Source organism: Streptopelia decaocto (genome assembly GCF_964273445.1).
Source record: "Streptopelia decaocto genome assembly, chromosome: 6".
Classification (NCBI taxonomy): domain Eukaryota; kingdom Metazoa; phylum Chordata; class Aves; order Columbiformes; family Columbidae; genus Streptopelia; species Streptopelia decaocto.
In genome coordinates this window covers 12,473,557-12,486,033 of record NC_138660.1, presented here as the reverse complement: position 1 = coordinate 12,486,033, position 12,477 = coordinate 12,473,557, and the positions used below count along the sequence as shown (strand labels likewise).

General features: G+C 39.8%; 1 protein-coding gene across 3 annotated transcripts in view; it reads left to right on the top strand.

Annotated features, from left to right (window-relative positions):
* The first annotated feature begins 2,047 nt into the window (after positions 1 to 2,047).
* The window catches only part of ECT2 (epithelial cell transforming 2), a 29,542-nt gene continuing 19,112 nt past the window's right edge, over positions 2,048 to 12,477 (top strand). For 2 of the 3 annotated variants that reach the window (XM_082057078.1, XM_082057080.1), the window contains exons 1-11: positions 2,048 to 2,190; positions 4,674 to 4,831; positions 5,669 to 5,751; positions 6,875 to 7,057; positions 7,592 to 7,681; positions 8,684 to 8,791; positions 9,920 to 9,993; positions 10,117 to 10,247; positions 11,113 to 11,228; positions 11,421 to 11,483; positions 11,845 to 12,067. In XM_082057078.1, the coding sequence (XP_081913204.1) occupies positions 4,702 to 4,831; positions 5,669 to 5,751; positions 6,875 to 7,057; positions 7,592 to 7,681; positions 8,684 to 8,791; positions 9,920 to 9,993; positions 10,117 to 10,247; positions 11,113 to 11,228; positions 11,421 to 11,483; positions 11,845 to 12,067 (1,201 nt within the window). In that variant the 5' untranslated portion in view covers positions 2,048 to 2,190; positions 4,674 to 4,701. The remainder of the gene's footprint in view (positions 2,191 to 4,673; positions 4,832 to 5,668; positions 5,752 to 6,874; positions 7,058 to 7,591; positions 7,682 to 8,683; positions 8,792 to 9,919; positions 9,994 to 10,116; positions 10,248 to 11,112; positions 11,229 to 11,420; positions 11,484 to 11,844; positions 12,068 to 12,477) is intronic. The other variant, XM_082057079.1, reaches the window with a different exon arrangement.

The window sequence follows — 12,477 nt, the reverse complement described above, 5'->3', positions numbered from 1 at the left end:
ATTACTGCAAGAGGAAACTATTTAACCATTAAATGAATGTTATACTTCTGGGTTACCTTGACACTAGGGAAGTGGAAGCAAGTTTCAACTGCATGTGACATTTTACACTACAAAAACCACTAGTTGTTTCTATTTCAGAGCCTTTAATATGAGAAACACTTAGATTTTTAAATAGCAGACATACAAATAATATTATTTTTGTCATCATTCCTGATCTAAACTTCTGTGAGAAGAAATGCACTTGATTAAAAAAAAAAGCTCAGCCACTTTTCTTAAGTGATTACTACCTAAAATGTGTCTGCATTCTGTCAGTCCCAGGAAGAACAGTTCATCAGAATACCCTAGTTGCTTTATGAGATTGTTATTCTAGATTTTCAAATCTATTAAAAACCTGGCCAATGTCCAAGCCACTCTTCATATGCATAGTGAACCTATATTTATGTACTGACCATTTAGGTATCACTTATATTCTTTTTAAACCTTCAGCTGAGAAGTGATGCACGTATCATCTGTTAATCCTCAGCCCTGATAAATATACTTCTCCTGTCTGTGCAGACACAGCATTTTATACAGCTTTTTCAAGGATCTAGAGGTCAGGTGGAAATTAATGTGCAATCAGTGGTATCTTTTCCAGAAACTATATAGCAGAACTTGTTCCAAACCTAGGAGAAACCCGGTCCCTGGTTCAGAGTGCAAGGGATCCTGGCTGAAAAGGACTTTTTAAGAGCACAAAGAGAGCTGACAATGGGAAAAGGCCAGTGAAGCGTGGCCTGGAATGGCAAAATGATGGCCTCAACTGGTACTTCGAAGTGACAAAAGGACCTCAGGTTAGGTCAAGTGCCAAAACTGAAATGACCTCCTTGCTTTCCAGACTGTTATTCTGAAAGCTTTTCCTCAAGAAAATAGTCCTAATTTACATGTACCTCACCAGCAAATGTTTATTCACGTAAACAATGCCTGCTATTGCTGTCATCATCTTCTGGTTTCTCCTGTTCTGTTTTTCTTCCAGATCCTATAAAGTCAATGGACTCCCACTGGCACTAACAGCTGATGGATCACTCATGAAAATGTGCAAACTAATACAAACCTGCAGTACTAAAAAATGAGTGACATCTAAGAACTCAATCCGGTGTATAAGAATTTAGCATAGAATAGAAAAAAAAAGAAAGTATTTCTCTCATTTGTTTTAAATCAGCCAGTGGGACATTATCCTATATCAGGTTTCAGAGGTGCTGAGCCTCTATAGAAGAATTCCTTCCCAGATCAGTAAGTTTTAGTCTTAGAGAAGATTAAAAAAGACGGTAAAGCATTTGGTGAAATTAATTTGTTTTGGGGTTGGTGCCACTGAGTCAGCTGACTGACTTTCATCTTGGCCAGTCACATTTTCTCATGTCAGCTCTTTTCCCTAGTTTCCTATAATCTGATTATTGTGAATATATAAGCACACTAATATCCTCGGCAAGGCAGAGCTTCCTAAATTATTAACAGCATTAATAGTCTTGTGACGGCCACAGTAATTATTTATCCTCCCTTTTGCGCAGTGCTCAGAGCTGCTCTGCAGGGCAGCGGGACACGCTGTGTCCTGCAGCGCCCGCCACATGACGGTCCGACCGGGACACGGTGCGGGGAGCGGGACAGGCCGGCGTGACATCTGCTACAGCAGCGCCGCACCCCCCCGGCATGTGGCCCGCCCTGCCCCGCAGCAGGATAGCGCCTCAGAACGACGGCGGCGGCTGCGGCGGCGACAGCTCCGCCCGCTCCCACCCCGCCCCGCCCCGCCGTTCCATCCGGGCCCCTCCGCCGCGGCCGTTGGAAGCGTTCGAAACCCTCCTGCAGCCAACCAGCGCAGAGCGCCACCACCCCATTCAGCAACCTGCTCTCGGGTACCGCAACAAGGACTGCTCTTCTGTTCACAAAACTTCCTACCGCCAATGGGGCGCCGCCTGGCCGCAAGCGGCAGGTGCGGCATCCAATCAGAGAGGGCAGAGAGGGAAGCGCTGTCCAAAAAGAGACGGGAAGCGGGCGGGACATATCGGAACGATGCCGAATGAGGTGGCGGCTTAGAGAGGAGCGGTGGGGCGGGCAGCCAATGCGCGGCGCACTTAATGCGGCGGCTCGCTTTTTGAATTTGTGTTGGTGGCCGCTCATGGCGGAGCTTCTCTTTGCGGTTGGCGGCAGGTGGCATCAGCGGTGAGGGGGGAGCCGGCCCTGGGCGCGGGCGGCTGTGGCGCAGAACGGGTGACCGGGCGGGGGCTGGGGGAGGCCGAGACCGGGCAGGACAGCGGGCGGCCTGGGGCGGGGCCGGCTGAACTGGGCCGGGGGTGCGAGTGGGACCTGGGGGCCGCTTGGGGCAGCCCCGCTGCTCAGCGCCGCCCCGGGCCCTCCCGGGGCTGCTGGTGGGCTCCTCGGGGCAGAGCGGAGGCCCAGGCCCGCTGGCACCTGCCGGCTCCTGTGGCGGGAGCAGCTGCCGCTGTCCGATCTTGCCTTCGGCGGCGTCCCAGCAGCGCAGCTCGTCACGCTTCTGGGTGGCTCTCTGGAGGGAAATGAGCGACACGGGGCGGGGGTTTACGTCCTGTTCTTGCTCTAGAAAACGTATTTTGGCGTATGACTGTTTTGTGCCATTCAGGCTTTTTACGAACTGTTTTGAGGTCATTTGTAAGCATAACGCTGTGTGGGCATTCGGGTCTGCCTGAATCCTGTAGCGATGGTGTTCTGACTTATGTTCTCTTTTATGTAAGGGAAAACTGTTGTGTTCATGTCTTCTGTGTGCTGTTTGTTCTCTTCTGTATCTTGGCACCATCTGTGTGTAAGTCCAGTCACTGGTATTATGTTATTAATTAATATGTGGCCATTAAGACAGGGATTTTTTTTTTTTTTAAATACACCTGAATGGAACGCCATAAATAAATAAATTGGAAAAGCCATAAAGAAAGTCAATGCTCAGCCTAAAGTATGGGCTTCTCTCAAATATGCTATGAACTTCTCTGTAAGTTCATATACATGTTGTTAGATATAACAACAGCAGCACGAAAGGAATCATATTGACACCTCATACTTTTTAAAAACAATCTATAGGATTTAAATTTAATGGTACCCTTAATTGGAGGGTGTGTGGTAATCATTATTAACAACGTGGTTTGAATCTTTCAAGATTATGCTTCCTTCCACCCTCACTACCGAAGAAAAGGTAATTGTATAACAGTTCCTGGTGGCATCTTTCTAAGGTTTTGGATGGGTGATCCATCAAGACTCTTTCTGGTTAAAGTGACTTTCTCCTCTTCCTAGGTCTCAGGTTATTTGGAGATAAACTATAGTAGCTGGGACTTACTGTTGGGAAACTTAATTCCATGGAGCCTGTACAACTTGTGTGTGACATTAAACTTGCAACTAAGGTGGCAATTTTGCTAATTGAATATGCCTAGAATTATGGTAGATTTGTAGTGCTGACTTATTGTTCATCACTATATTAGGAATTACCTGATGTGTTATCAAGACATTAATCTTGTCCAAGAGTCTCAAATATGATCTCTTAAGCTGTAGAATACAAACTCTTTTCTATAGTGCCATTATGCAAAACACCTTTTTTTTTCTTGTCTTCTGATTTTTACTTTGCTATGTAACTGGACAGGCATTGCACAACTTGAACAACAGCATGTGCAGTTCTCACAGGGTTTAATGTGTTATTTGGATGGCTACTGTTTTAAAGGGGCACTTACAGTCATGAGGAGAACAGCTCTAGTTAAAGTGATACAGAGAGCTATTATACTATAGCTGTTCAGATAGTGCAGCTAGTCTAGATAACTTCTGATATCACTGTGCAAATATTTATGTTTGTGTGAACGATGAATCACAGGAAATGCATACTTCTTGCTTCACGCACAAAGGAAAATGTGCTACTTGTTGACCAGGTGTCTTAGGGGAAATTTTCTGGTACAAGCGTGACAAGTTTGTTTGATGGGCTGGGAAAGCATGATATTTTCTATCCGTGAGAAGACAGCAGGCCTCTTTATCTGATGGTGAATGGATGCTTCTACTGTATTACAGTTCAAGTGCGACAATAGACTAGATCATATAGATAGACATATATGCCCTTATTACCTTCACAGAGACACTCATGTATTTTGAGAAACCTAATTTTTCTTTGAGTAAATTGTGCTGGTTCTGCTCCTGGGTGGTCATTTTTATGTAACCACAGAAACCCTAGCCAGTTCACCTGAAAAAGCATATTTTGGCAAGATGCTATGCGTACCTTATTTTTTATGCTGATGTTTCACTTCAACAGTGCTAAACTTTGTTTCAAATCTAGCTTATAATAGTTTATCACTGAAACAAATAATAACTTTTAGTTTGGTCGTTTGTGATTAGGCTTTTTAAAAAGAACACTAGGGTTAGTGCTTCCCTGCTGCTTAGGGTTCAAGTACAGTCCTTGCAGCTGCTTGTACAAATGAATGATTTCTGCCTGCTCAGAACCATCTATATAGGTTTGTTGTCAGACATTTCTATCAGTTGTGTCACTTGTAACACCATTTCATAACTACTCTGCCAGTGTGAGCGGAATTTAAATCAGAGTTGGAATGTTTAGTGTTCGGAAGTCTGAAGTAACTTCTGACTGCCTTAGACTTGTATTAATGAGCTTTTTGCAACTGTAACAGTTTAGCACATCTATCTTCTAGCTGTTGAAGAAAGAAACCAGACACAATCATGGCTGACAGCAGTACATTGTTTTCTGAAACTGGAAGGAGCCTCTTGACTGATTCTTCTGTTCTTGATTCAAAAATTATAGAAGCCTCCAAAGAGAATGTGGTTCCTGGATCTGCTTTGGATGTTGAAGGTAGTGGGAGAAGCTTATTTTGAGACTTCTATGTATGATTACTTTGTAGGTATTTAACAGTTTTGAAAAGTGAAAGTGCTTTGCTGAACTACAGAACTGTATGTTCTTAGACATGAATAGTCTTGAGTTTGAAACTCATTCAAGAACAAATACTAAAATTAAAAAAACCAAAAGAACCCAAACAAAACTAAACCAAACCAACCACAACAACAAAAAAGGCTTTTTTTTTTTTCCCCTGCAATGCAGTAGCTAAAATCCCATGGCAGACTTTTGGTGTAAATGACATGGAGGCAACCAATCCTCCTTGTATTTTGAAAGCTTATTAATACATGAAGAAAAAGAACAAGATACTTAACTTCAGTGCTGATATTCCTTAGTGAAACTGAGCAGTTACTAGGAAGTAGTGGACTTTGTCAGCCAGGAATGCAGAAAACAGAAAAGATGGCAGCTGTCTATTTTCCAGCAGGTCTTGGTATCTAATTCTGCTGGAAGCATTAAGTCAACAATTTTCTTTCTTTCTTCCCTCTCTCCCCATCCCCCCCTTTCACCGTTGCTGACTCCTCTTGCATGTTCTTTCTTTGACTGTAAGGTAACTGGTCATGAATTGCAGGATCTTGTTTTACCATATACTAGAAAGTTTAGGCTCTGTGGTCAGTTTGCCTTGATTAAAGGACAGGCTTCTTGAGGTAACATTTATTTTCAGGCTTGTTCCTTATAAATTAGGTATCTTGAAAGGATGCAGTCCGCCTGTATTCTTCTGTATATTAGTGGTTGATTTTTAGGAATAATGTGGCTTTTTCTTTTAAAATACAAATAATATCCTTGTTTTCCTATAAGCAGAAGAGATGCCTCAAATAGAAACAAGAGTGGTTTTGGTTCAGGAAGCAGGGAAACATGAGGAGCTTCTGAAAGCCTTGGAGGTATGTGGGCCTAAGATAAAACAGTTGCTGGAATGAGATGGTGTGCTTTTAGACTTCTAGTAATCAATTTGGTTTTGTACTAAAGTTCTGCTCTTCCACAGACCATTAAGATAATGGAAGTACCAGTTATAAAGATAAAGGAAACTGGTCCTGATAAATCAGAAGAAAAGCTAATAAAAAGTATTATTCTTATGGTATGTCATGCAATTAAGCACATGTGATTGCATGCAGCATGTTACACTTCACTGGGACTCAAATGTGTATATACTTGAATTTGTATTAATTGCGTGTGATGGTCACAATATATATTAATGTTTCTGATGGTATCTCTTGAAGCTCATCAAAATCATCACTTTCTTACAAGCACTTTCTCAAGTATGGAAATAATATCTGCAGCTCTTGATTAGTGGTGTTTCCTAACGGGGGTAGAAATATGGAGACACTCAATTGCATGCTTATATTCAGTCAACACATAAGTTTTTGCTATGAACTGACTTCATAATTGGTTAATTGACTTTTCTTTCAATTGAAAGCTGCAATTAACCTTAAGTGTAAGAAGTGGTTCTTCATTTCTGGATGTGAAAAACCTAGAAAATAAAATTTGGAGCTAATGACTGAAATTGGAACAGAACAAATTTTTAAAGCCCCTAAAAATATCAAGCAATGGAAAAGATTGACTTCAGTTCTTTATATCTTATGCAGCACAGAACTTGTTTTTGCAAGCTGGATGCTACTTTTTTTGTAGCATCTCAAAGTACCATAAGCTGTTCCGACAGTCTGAAATTTCATTTGTCTTTTGTGCTTAGTTGGTGGGGTTTTTTTTCTATCTGTAGATATTTTTCTATACTATATTATCAGTGTGAACTGATATGTAAACTTCTGAAGTAGTTAGAGTCCTTATTCTTCAGAAGGAGGAATTGCTTTAAGATATTTTAGGTGCAGTTCATAGCTATTCTTATGCTACAGAACCGTGTATCTCATTCAGCTTTCACAAATCCTAAGAGTCTGTCTCTGTTGAAATCTGAATCATACTAATGGTCTAAAATGAAAGTCCATTGAACTTTGACACTAGTGTAAGTATGTCACCTGAATAATGCTTTCCCCTTCATCCTCTTACATCAAGGAAATTAAAGTGCCCTACATAAAGACAGACACGATAGAAGAGCTTGGCGATTCTGATTCCCCAGAATTTGAGACCATCTTTGTTGTGTCAGACTTCCAAGATTCTATCTTTAACAACCTCTGCAAAGCAGATTGTCGTGTCATTGGACCTCCAGTTGTGTTGCACTGTGCACACAAAGGAAAGGTATGTGCTTTCTGTTGGAATCTGCTTAGTGCTTCTCTGATGCAGAGAGCTCTAAATATTAAGTGTTCAAAATGAAATCTATTTTGCTTTGTCAATCAGTCTTAAGTATTCTTAACACTGAATGTTAAGAAAAGCAAGTTTCTAATACCATGTTACAATGTTGCATGTGGTGAGAAAGTAGAAGGAGACTAGTAAGGCTACAACTACTGCAGTAGTTGTGGGAGTTGTTGACCCACTAGTAGGAGCTGTGCCATTAGGAAAGGCAGCTCCAGCAGACTCTTTGCATGTCCAAAAATTGTCATGTACAGGGGATGGACTGAGGAGGAAAAAAAGAGTGCTACCTGTGGAACTTGGGATGCTCAAGTTAATTTATCAGAATGCAGGTCTGGAGCTGAGGTATGACTGAATACACAGACTTGGACTAGTGCCTGGTGCATTTTAATACTAGGAACAATAGTACTGTACTAAAAGGAATGTTAAAACTCTAATGGAAACAGCATGCTTTTGACTAATAAACTTGCTTCTTACTTTCAGCCTTTACCTTTCTCCTGTCGTCCACTGTACTGTGCAAGTATGTTGAACTTGGTACTGTGCTTTACAGGATTCAGAAAGAAAGATGAATTAGTAAGACCTTTTTTTCTTTTGGATTGGTAAAGCTATGTTAATGTTATTTTCTAAATAATTTTCTGTTCTATCATCTGTAGGTTTTAACTGTGACTAGAACTCGTATGTGGGGAATGAGTTGCTTGGTTTGTTTTGTTCTCTTGTTTTGTTGTGTGTCCAGAGGCAGTGATGTTTCAGGATGGGAACAAAATTGTTTCCTTGTGCAAGTCCTGTGATGCCGTTTTTGGTTGCTCTTTTGTTGAAGGACATTAAATGGCTCTAATTCATTAAGGCTTAAAGACTGGTAGACTTGGGCTTCATATAAGATGATGTTTACCCAATAGTGTCATCTTATTTGTACAGGTAGTAGTGTGGTCCAGTAAAGCTTTGCAGTTCTGTTTGGAGCATTTGCAGAAATACTATCTTGCTATTAGGACTTAACTCTTTACATTAGAGAAGTTTTCCATTTCAGTGGTACAGGTGGCACCTAATTTTCCTATTGGACACCTGGGAATCAACAATATGGCTCCACATCTTCATATGGAGGAAAAAACCAAACCAAACGCCTTTGCCCAGTATTAGCGATAGTCAGGTTTGATCTGCTAGATTCAAGTTGAACTAATCACAGTCTTCTGTAAATTCTGTCAATTGCCCCTTCAGATATAATAGAATTGGCTAAATCAATGAGGATAACATGCTTAAAATCTGTTGTGTGTGAAATGGTGAAGTGATTATGTATGATTATCACGAGAGTACTGGTGACGTGGGTAGTTTTCCTAAAGCTACCCAGCAAGGCTGTATTAAATGCTAAAAAAGAAAAGTTAGTAGTTTTTCTAATGTATCAGCTATATCTTCTCCTGTAGTGGTACAGGTTGTTTTAGGAAAAAATTGGAGCATTTCTATTCCAAGCTATTTAATGTAATCCCCTGTAGCTTGCTTTGTAAAATATTTTTGTGCCACTCTCACTCTGCACTGTACAGTTCAAAAGATATACTGTGAACTTATTTTGTCTATATTTTTCAGGTTAAGCTGGTGACCTTGGTTCATCATATGGGTGGTATTATTCGAAGGGACTTTAGCTCCAAAGTTACACATCTGGTGGCTAACTCAACACATGGAGACAAATTCAGAGTATGTAAGCTTGAGCTGGTACTTCATGGAAACTTTCAGAATTTTGCTCTTGTAGACTAAATCTGTAAATTATACTTCAGCTTGTAAGTTGCTGTTTTTCCTGTACTAAAACCAATGACTTGTAATGGTGAATTCATCTTGATCTAGTCTTAAGCTCTGACGTGTTTTTGTCTCTGTTTGAGATCTAAATAATATAAACTGCCTGAATGCAAAGGCTTTGAAATAGACGAATATAGTAAATAAAAAGAACCAAGACACTTAATGTTACTGATGTTATCAGTACTTAAGACATTGATAAACATTTGTTCATCAATGGACAAGTGTTTATCTATCAACATGCCTGCTTTTTTTTGCCCATCCAAACACTAAACTTCAAAGTAATTTGCAAACAACTTTAGTGCTCAATTTGTGTGCATCAAAATTATTTTAACTTGTTAGGTATAAATATGTGTAGGTGCTTTTGTTTTCTGACAACACCAAAAGGGAATCCTTCAGGTCATGTATGTCCAGTTGACAAGTAAATACAAGTTTATAGGTCACATGGAATGTGATATAGCAATGCCTATATCCCTTGACTCTCCCTTGTTTGAATTATTAGTAGGCTTTTGAGTTTTTCTTTGTCTGTCTTCCTAATTTTCCAGTTGGAAGAGAAGACCTAATTTCTAATTGTTCAAACACTTCTTTCTGCCAGCTCAAAGGGAAAAAGTAGGAAAATTTTACAATTTTTCTCAAGCAGTCACGGAGGTTACCTTTGGAATAGTTGTTTTCTCTTGGGTAAAAGCAGACAAAGATGATTGTCTTCATACAAAGTATCAAAAGCAGAAAAAAGGTCCTGTATTCCACTGGAACAGAGACTTGGTTTTGTGAGTGAAGGATATCAGACTAACAAAATGATGCACTTTCTAAAAAGTGTCAAAATAGCTATTGATTGGATTTCCTAGCGACTGAGGAATTAATACATTCTAATTCTGGGGAGTTACAGTTGGATATGATTCTTGAAGGAATATGTTCACTTTTTGCAGTATCTGTCTTGAAAAGTAAAGGCAAGGTTACAGATTTTTCTTGGCAGGAGAAAGACTTAAATACAAATTCTTACATGGTACAACTTGTGCTTTTCCTGTTTTGTAGATTGCTGTAAGTCTTGGTACTCCTATTGTGAAAGCTGAGTGGATTTATAAGGCTTGGGAGAAAAGGAATGAAAGGTAGGTGTTTATTTTCCTTCTGCCTTAACCTTGCATCCTGTTAACCTGTAGTGTTGTGAGCTTTTGTTTGAATAGTGATGTAATGATGATTGACCTTTTCGTGCACCTTTTTTTTCCCCCCAGTGATTTTTGTGCAGCTGATGATGACTTCAGAAATCAGTTCAAGGTTCCTCCCTTCCAGGACTGCATGTTAAGTTTCCTTGGGTTCTCTGATGATGAGAAAGCTAGCATGGAAGAAATGACAGAAATGCAAGGTTATTGTTTATGCAAGTTGACCTGTGGAAAGAATGGGGTTTATAACTGATAAATACTTAACTGAAGCTGAAATCTTGGACTGTTAATTGTGAAGCATTAATGAAGACTTATCAACTTTGAGAACTACAGATTGACTTTTAGATGTCGTTATATGCATAGGTTCTGGTAGCTATTGAAGACTTTAAATTTCCTAGGCTGATTGAGACTAGAGAATTTAAAAAGTAATTATAGGATGCTTGAAGATACCTGGGAAAACCTGCTACATAATATGTATATTCTGCTTCAGTTTTTGTAATCAGCTTTGTGGTATTCATCTTTGCATAATTCAGAGAAAGCAACTATGATGTTTACAGCTTTGATATGAATCATCCCTGGTAAAACACTTAATTGGAAGTGTTCAATTTTTCAGTAGTGTGTAGTCCAATATTAATAATCACATTGACAGTAATGAGGTAACAGATAACTTACAAGTCTCCTGTTTACCTGAAACTATGTATAAGGTTGTGACATGCACAGGTTGTAGTTTGTGGATGTCTTTAGGGTGAGTATTGCTGGCTTGCTCTTCCGAGAAACAGGAAAAGTTTTCCAGAAGAGTATTGCATTTATTGCCAGATGGCTTGAAAGGCCCTCTAAATTCTGTGTACTCTTGAATTTTCAATATGAACTTTACTCCTGCATACTACATCTGATTTCCGAAAAGCTATCCACTGCAGGTGGACGTATGCAGGGTGTTATGTAGATCCCCAACAACTGATCAGCTCACTAAAGGGTTCATCTCTGTGGCTCTTCTCTCATGCTACTAATTTCTAACAATAATCTTGCTAATTTGCCTTTTTTTTTTTTTTTTTTTTTTTTTAAATCTAGGAGGACATTATTTACCAGTTGGTGATGAAAGGTGTACACACTTAGTGGTTGAAGAAAGTACAGTGAAAGATCTTCCATTTGAACCTTTAAAAAAACTTTATGTTGTAAAGCAAGAGGTTAGTGCTGACAAATTCTTGCAATTCCTATATAATACTTGTTACGTGAGAAACTTTTCTTTTTCAGAATAAGCCACACGTTTGCATTTGGTATGCAAACTGCCTTACTATTATATGTATTATTTTCAATATTTTTAACTCGGGTTGAAGCCCTGTAATGTGTGTTTAATGTATGGTTTCTTTTTCCTTTAGTGGTTCTGGGGAAGCATTCAAATGGATGCCAGAGCTGGAGAGTCCATGTATTTATTTGAGAAGGTATGCTGAAGTCTTGTGTAACGTGCAGCATGTATTTGGTGGTAAAATTAGCATGTGCAATAGGATGCATGGGGACAGAAATCCAATGTTTTAAAGCAGCACTTGCGTTCCAGATAATGGATTATAAGTCTTATACATAGAATGCTAATTTAGAAATTATTTTCTGCTTTCCAGAGGTTGAACTTATTTTCAGTTAAATAAAGTATTAGTGTGGTTTCCAGTTCAAAAGAAAAAAATTAAAAAAGGCTTTGCCTAAGGAGAGTTGTGTTGCCTACTGGTCTCTACGGTTAACTTACTTTTACACTGGACTGAGCTGGACACGGCAGCTAAAAACACCAAACTGAACTTTCTTTTCCAACAGTCAGAGAGTCCTGGCCTCAAGAAGTCTGTGTCGCTGCTTTCTCTGAGTACTCCAAACAGCAATCGCAAAAGACGCCGTTTGAAAGAGACTCTTGCACAACTGACCAGAGAAACGGACCTGTCGCCGTTCCCTCCTCGGAAACGCCCATCAGCTGAACACTCGCTTTCTATTGGGTCCTTGCTGGATATTTCTAACACTCCAGAGTCAAGCACTGCCAATGGAGGTAGAGCTAATAACTCATTCAGATACACTTTCAATGCTTAAGAGTGCTTTGCATACAAGTGGTGATGGTAGTTGTAGGGAAGTCTTACAGGTTTTGCTACAGATTTCTTAAATAATTCCAGGCTTTCTCCTTTTGAAAGTGTGCAGAAAGCAGAATTGGACCGAAGAGTTCAGACAGAGACAGAGGCCAGGTTGCCTTTTGTCATCACAGTAAGCATATTCATGTCTGAAGGAAAACATATGGACTTGGTAAATATGAGTTACAAGTATTACTGCAAAACATTTTAAATACTCTGCTGAAAATCTGCAGCAAATTAGCAGCGTAGTTAACAGTAAATAATCTAAAAACCTCTCCAGTAGGATACTTGGAGAAAGGATGACAAAGATTCTGTTCTGAGGAAGTCAGAGGGA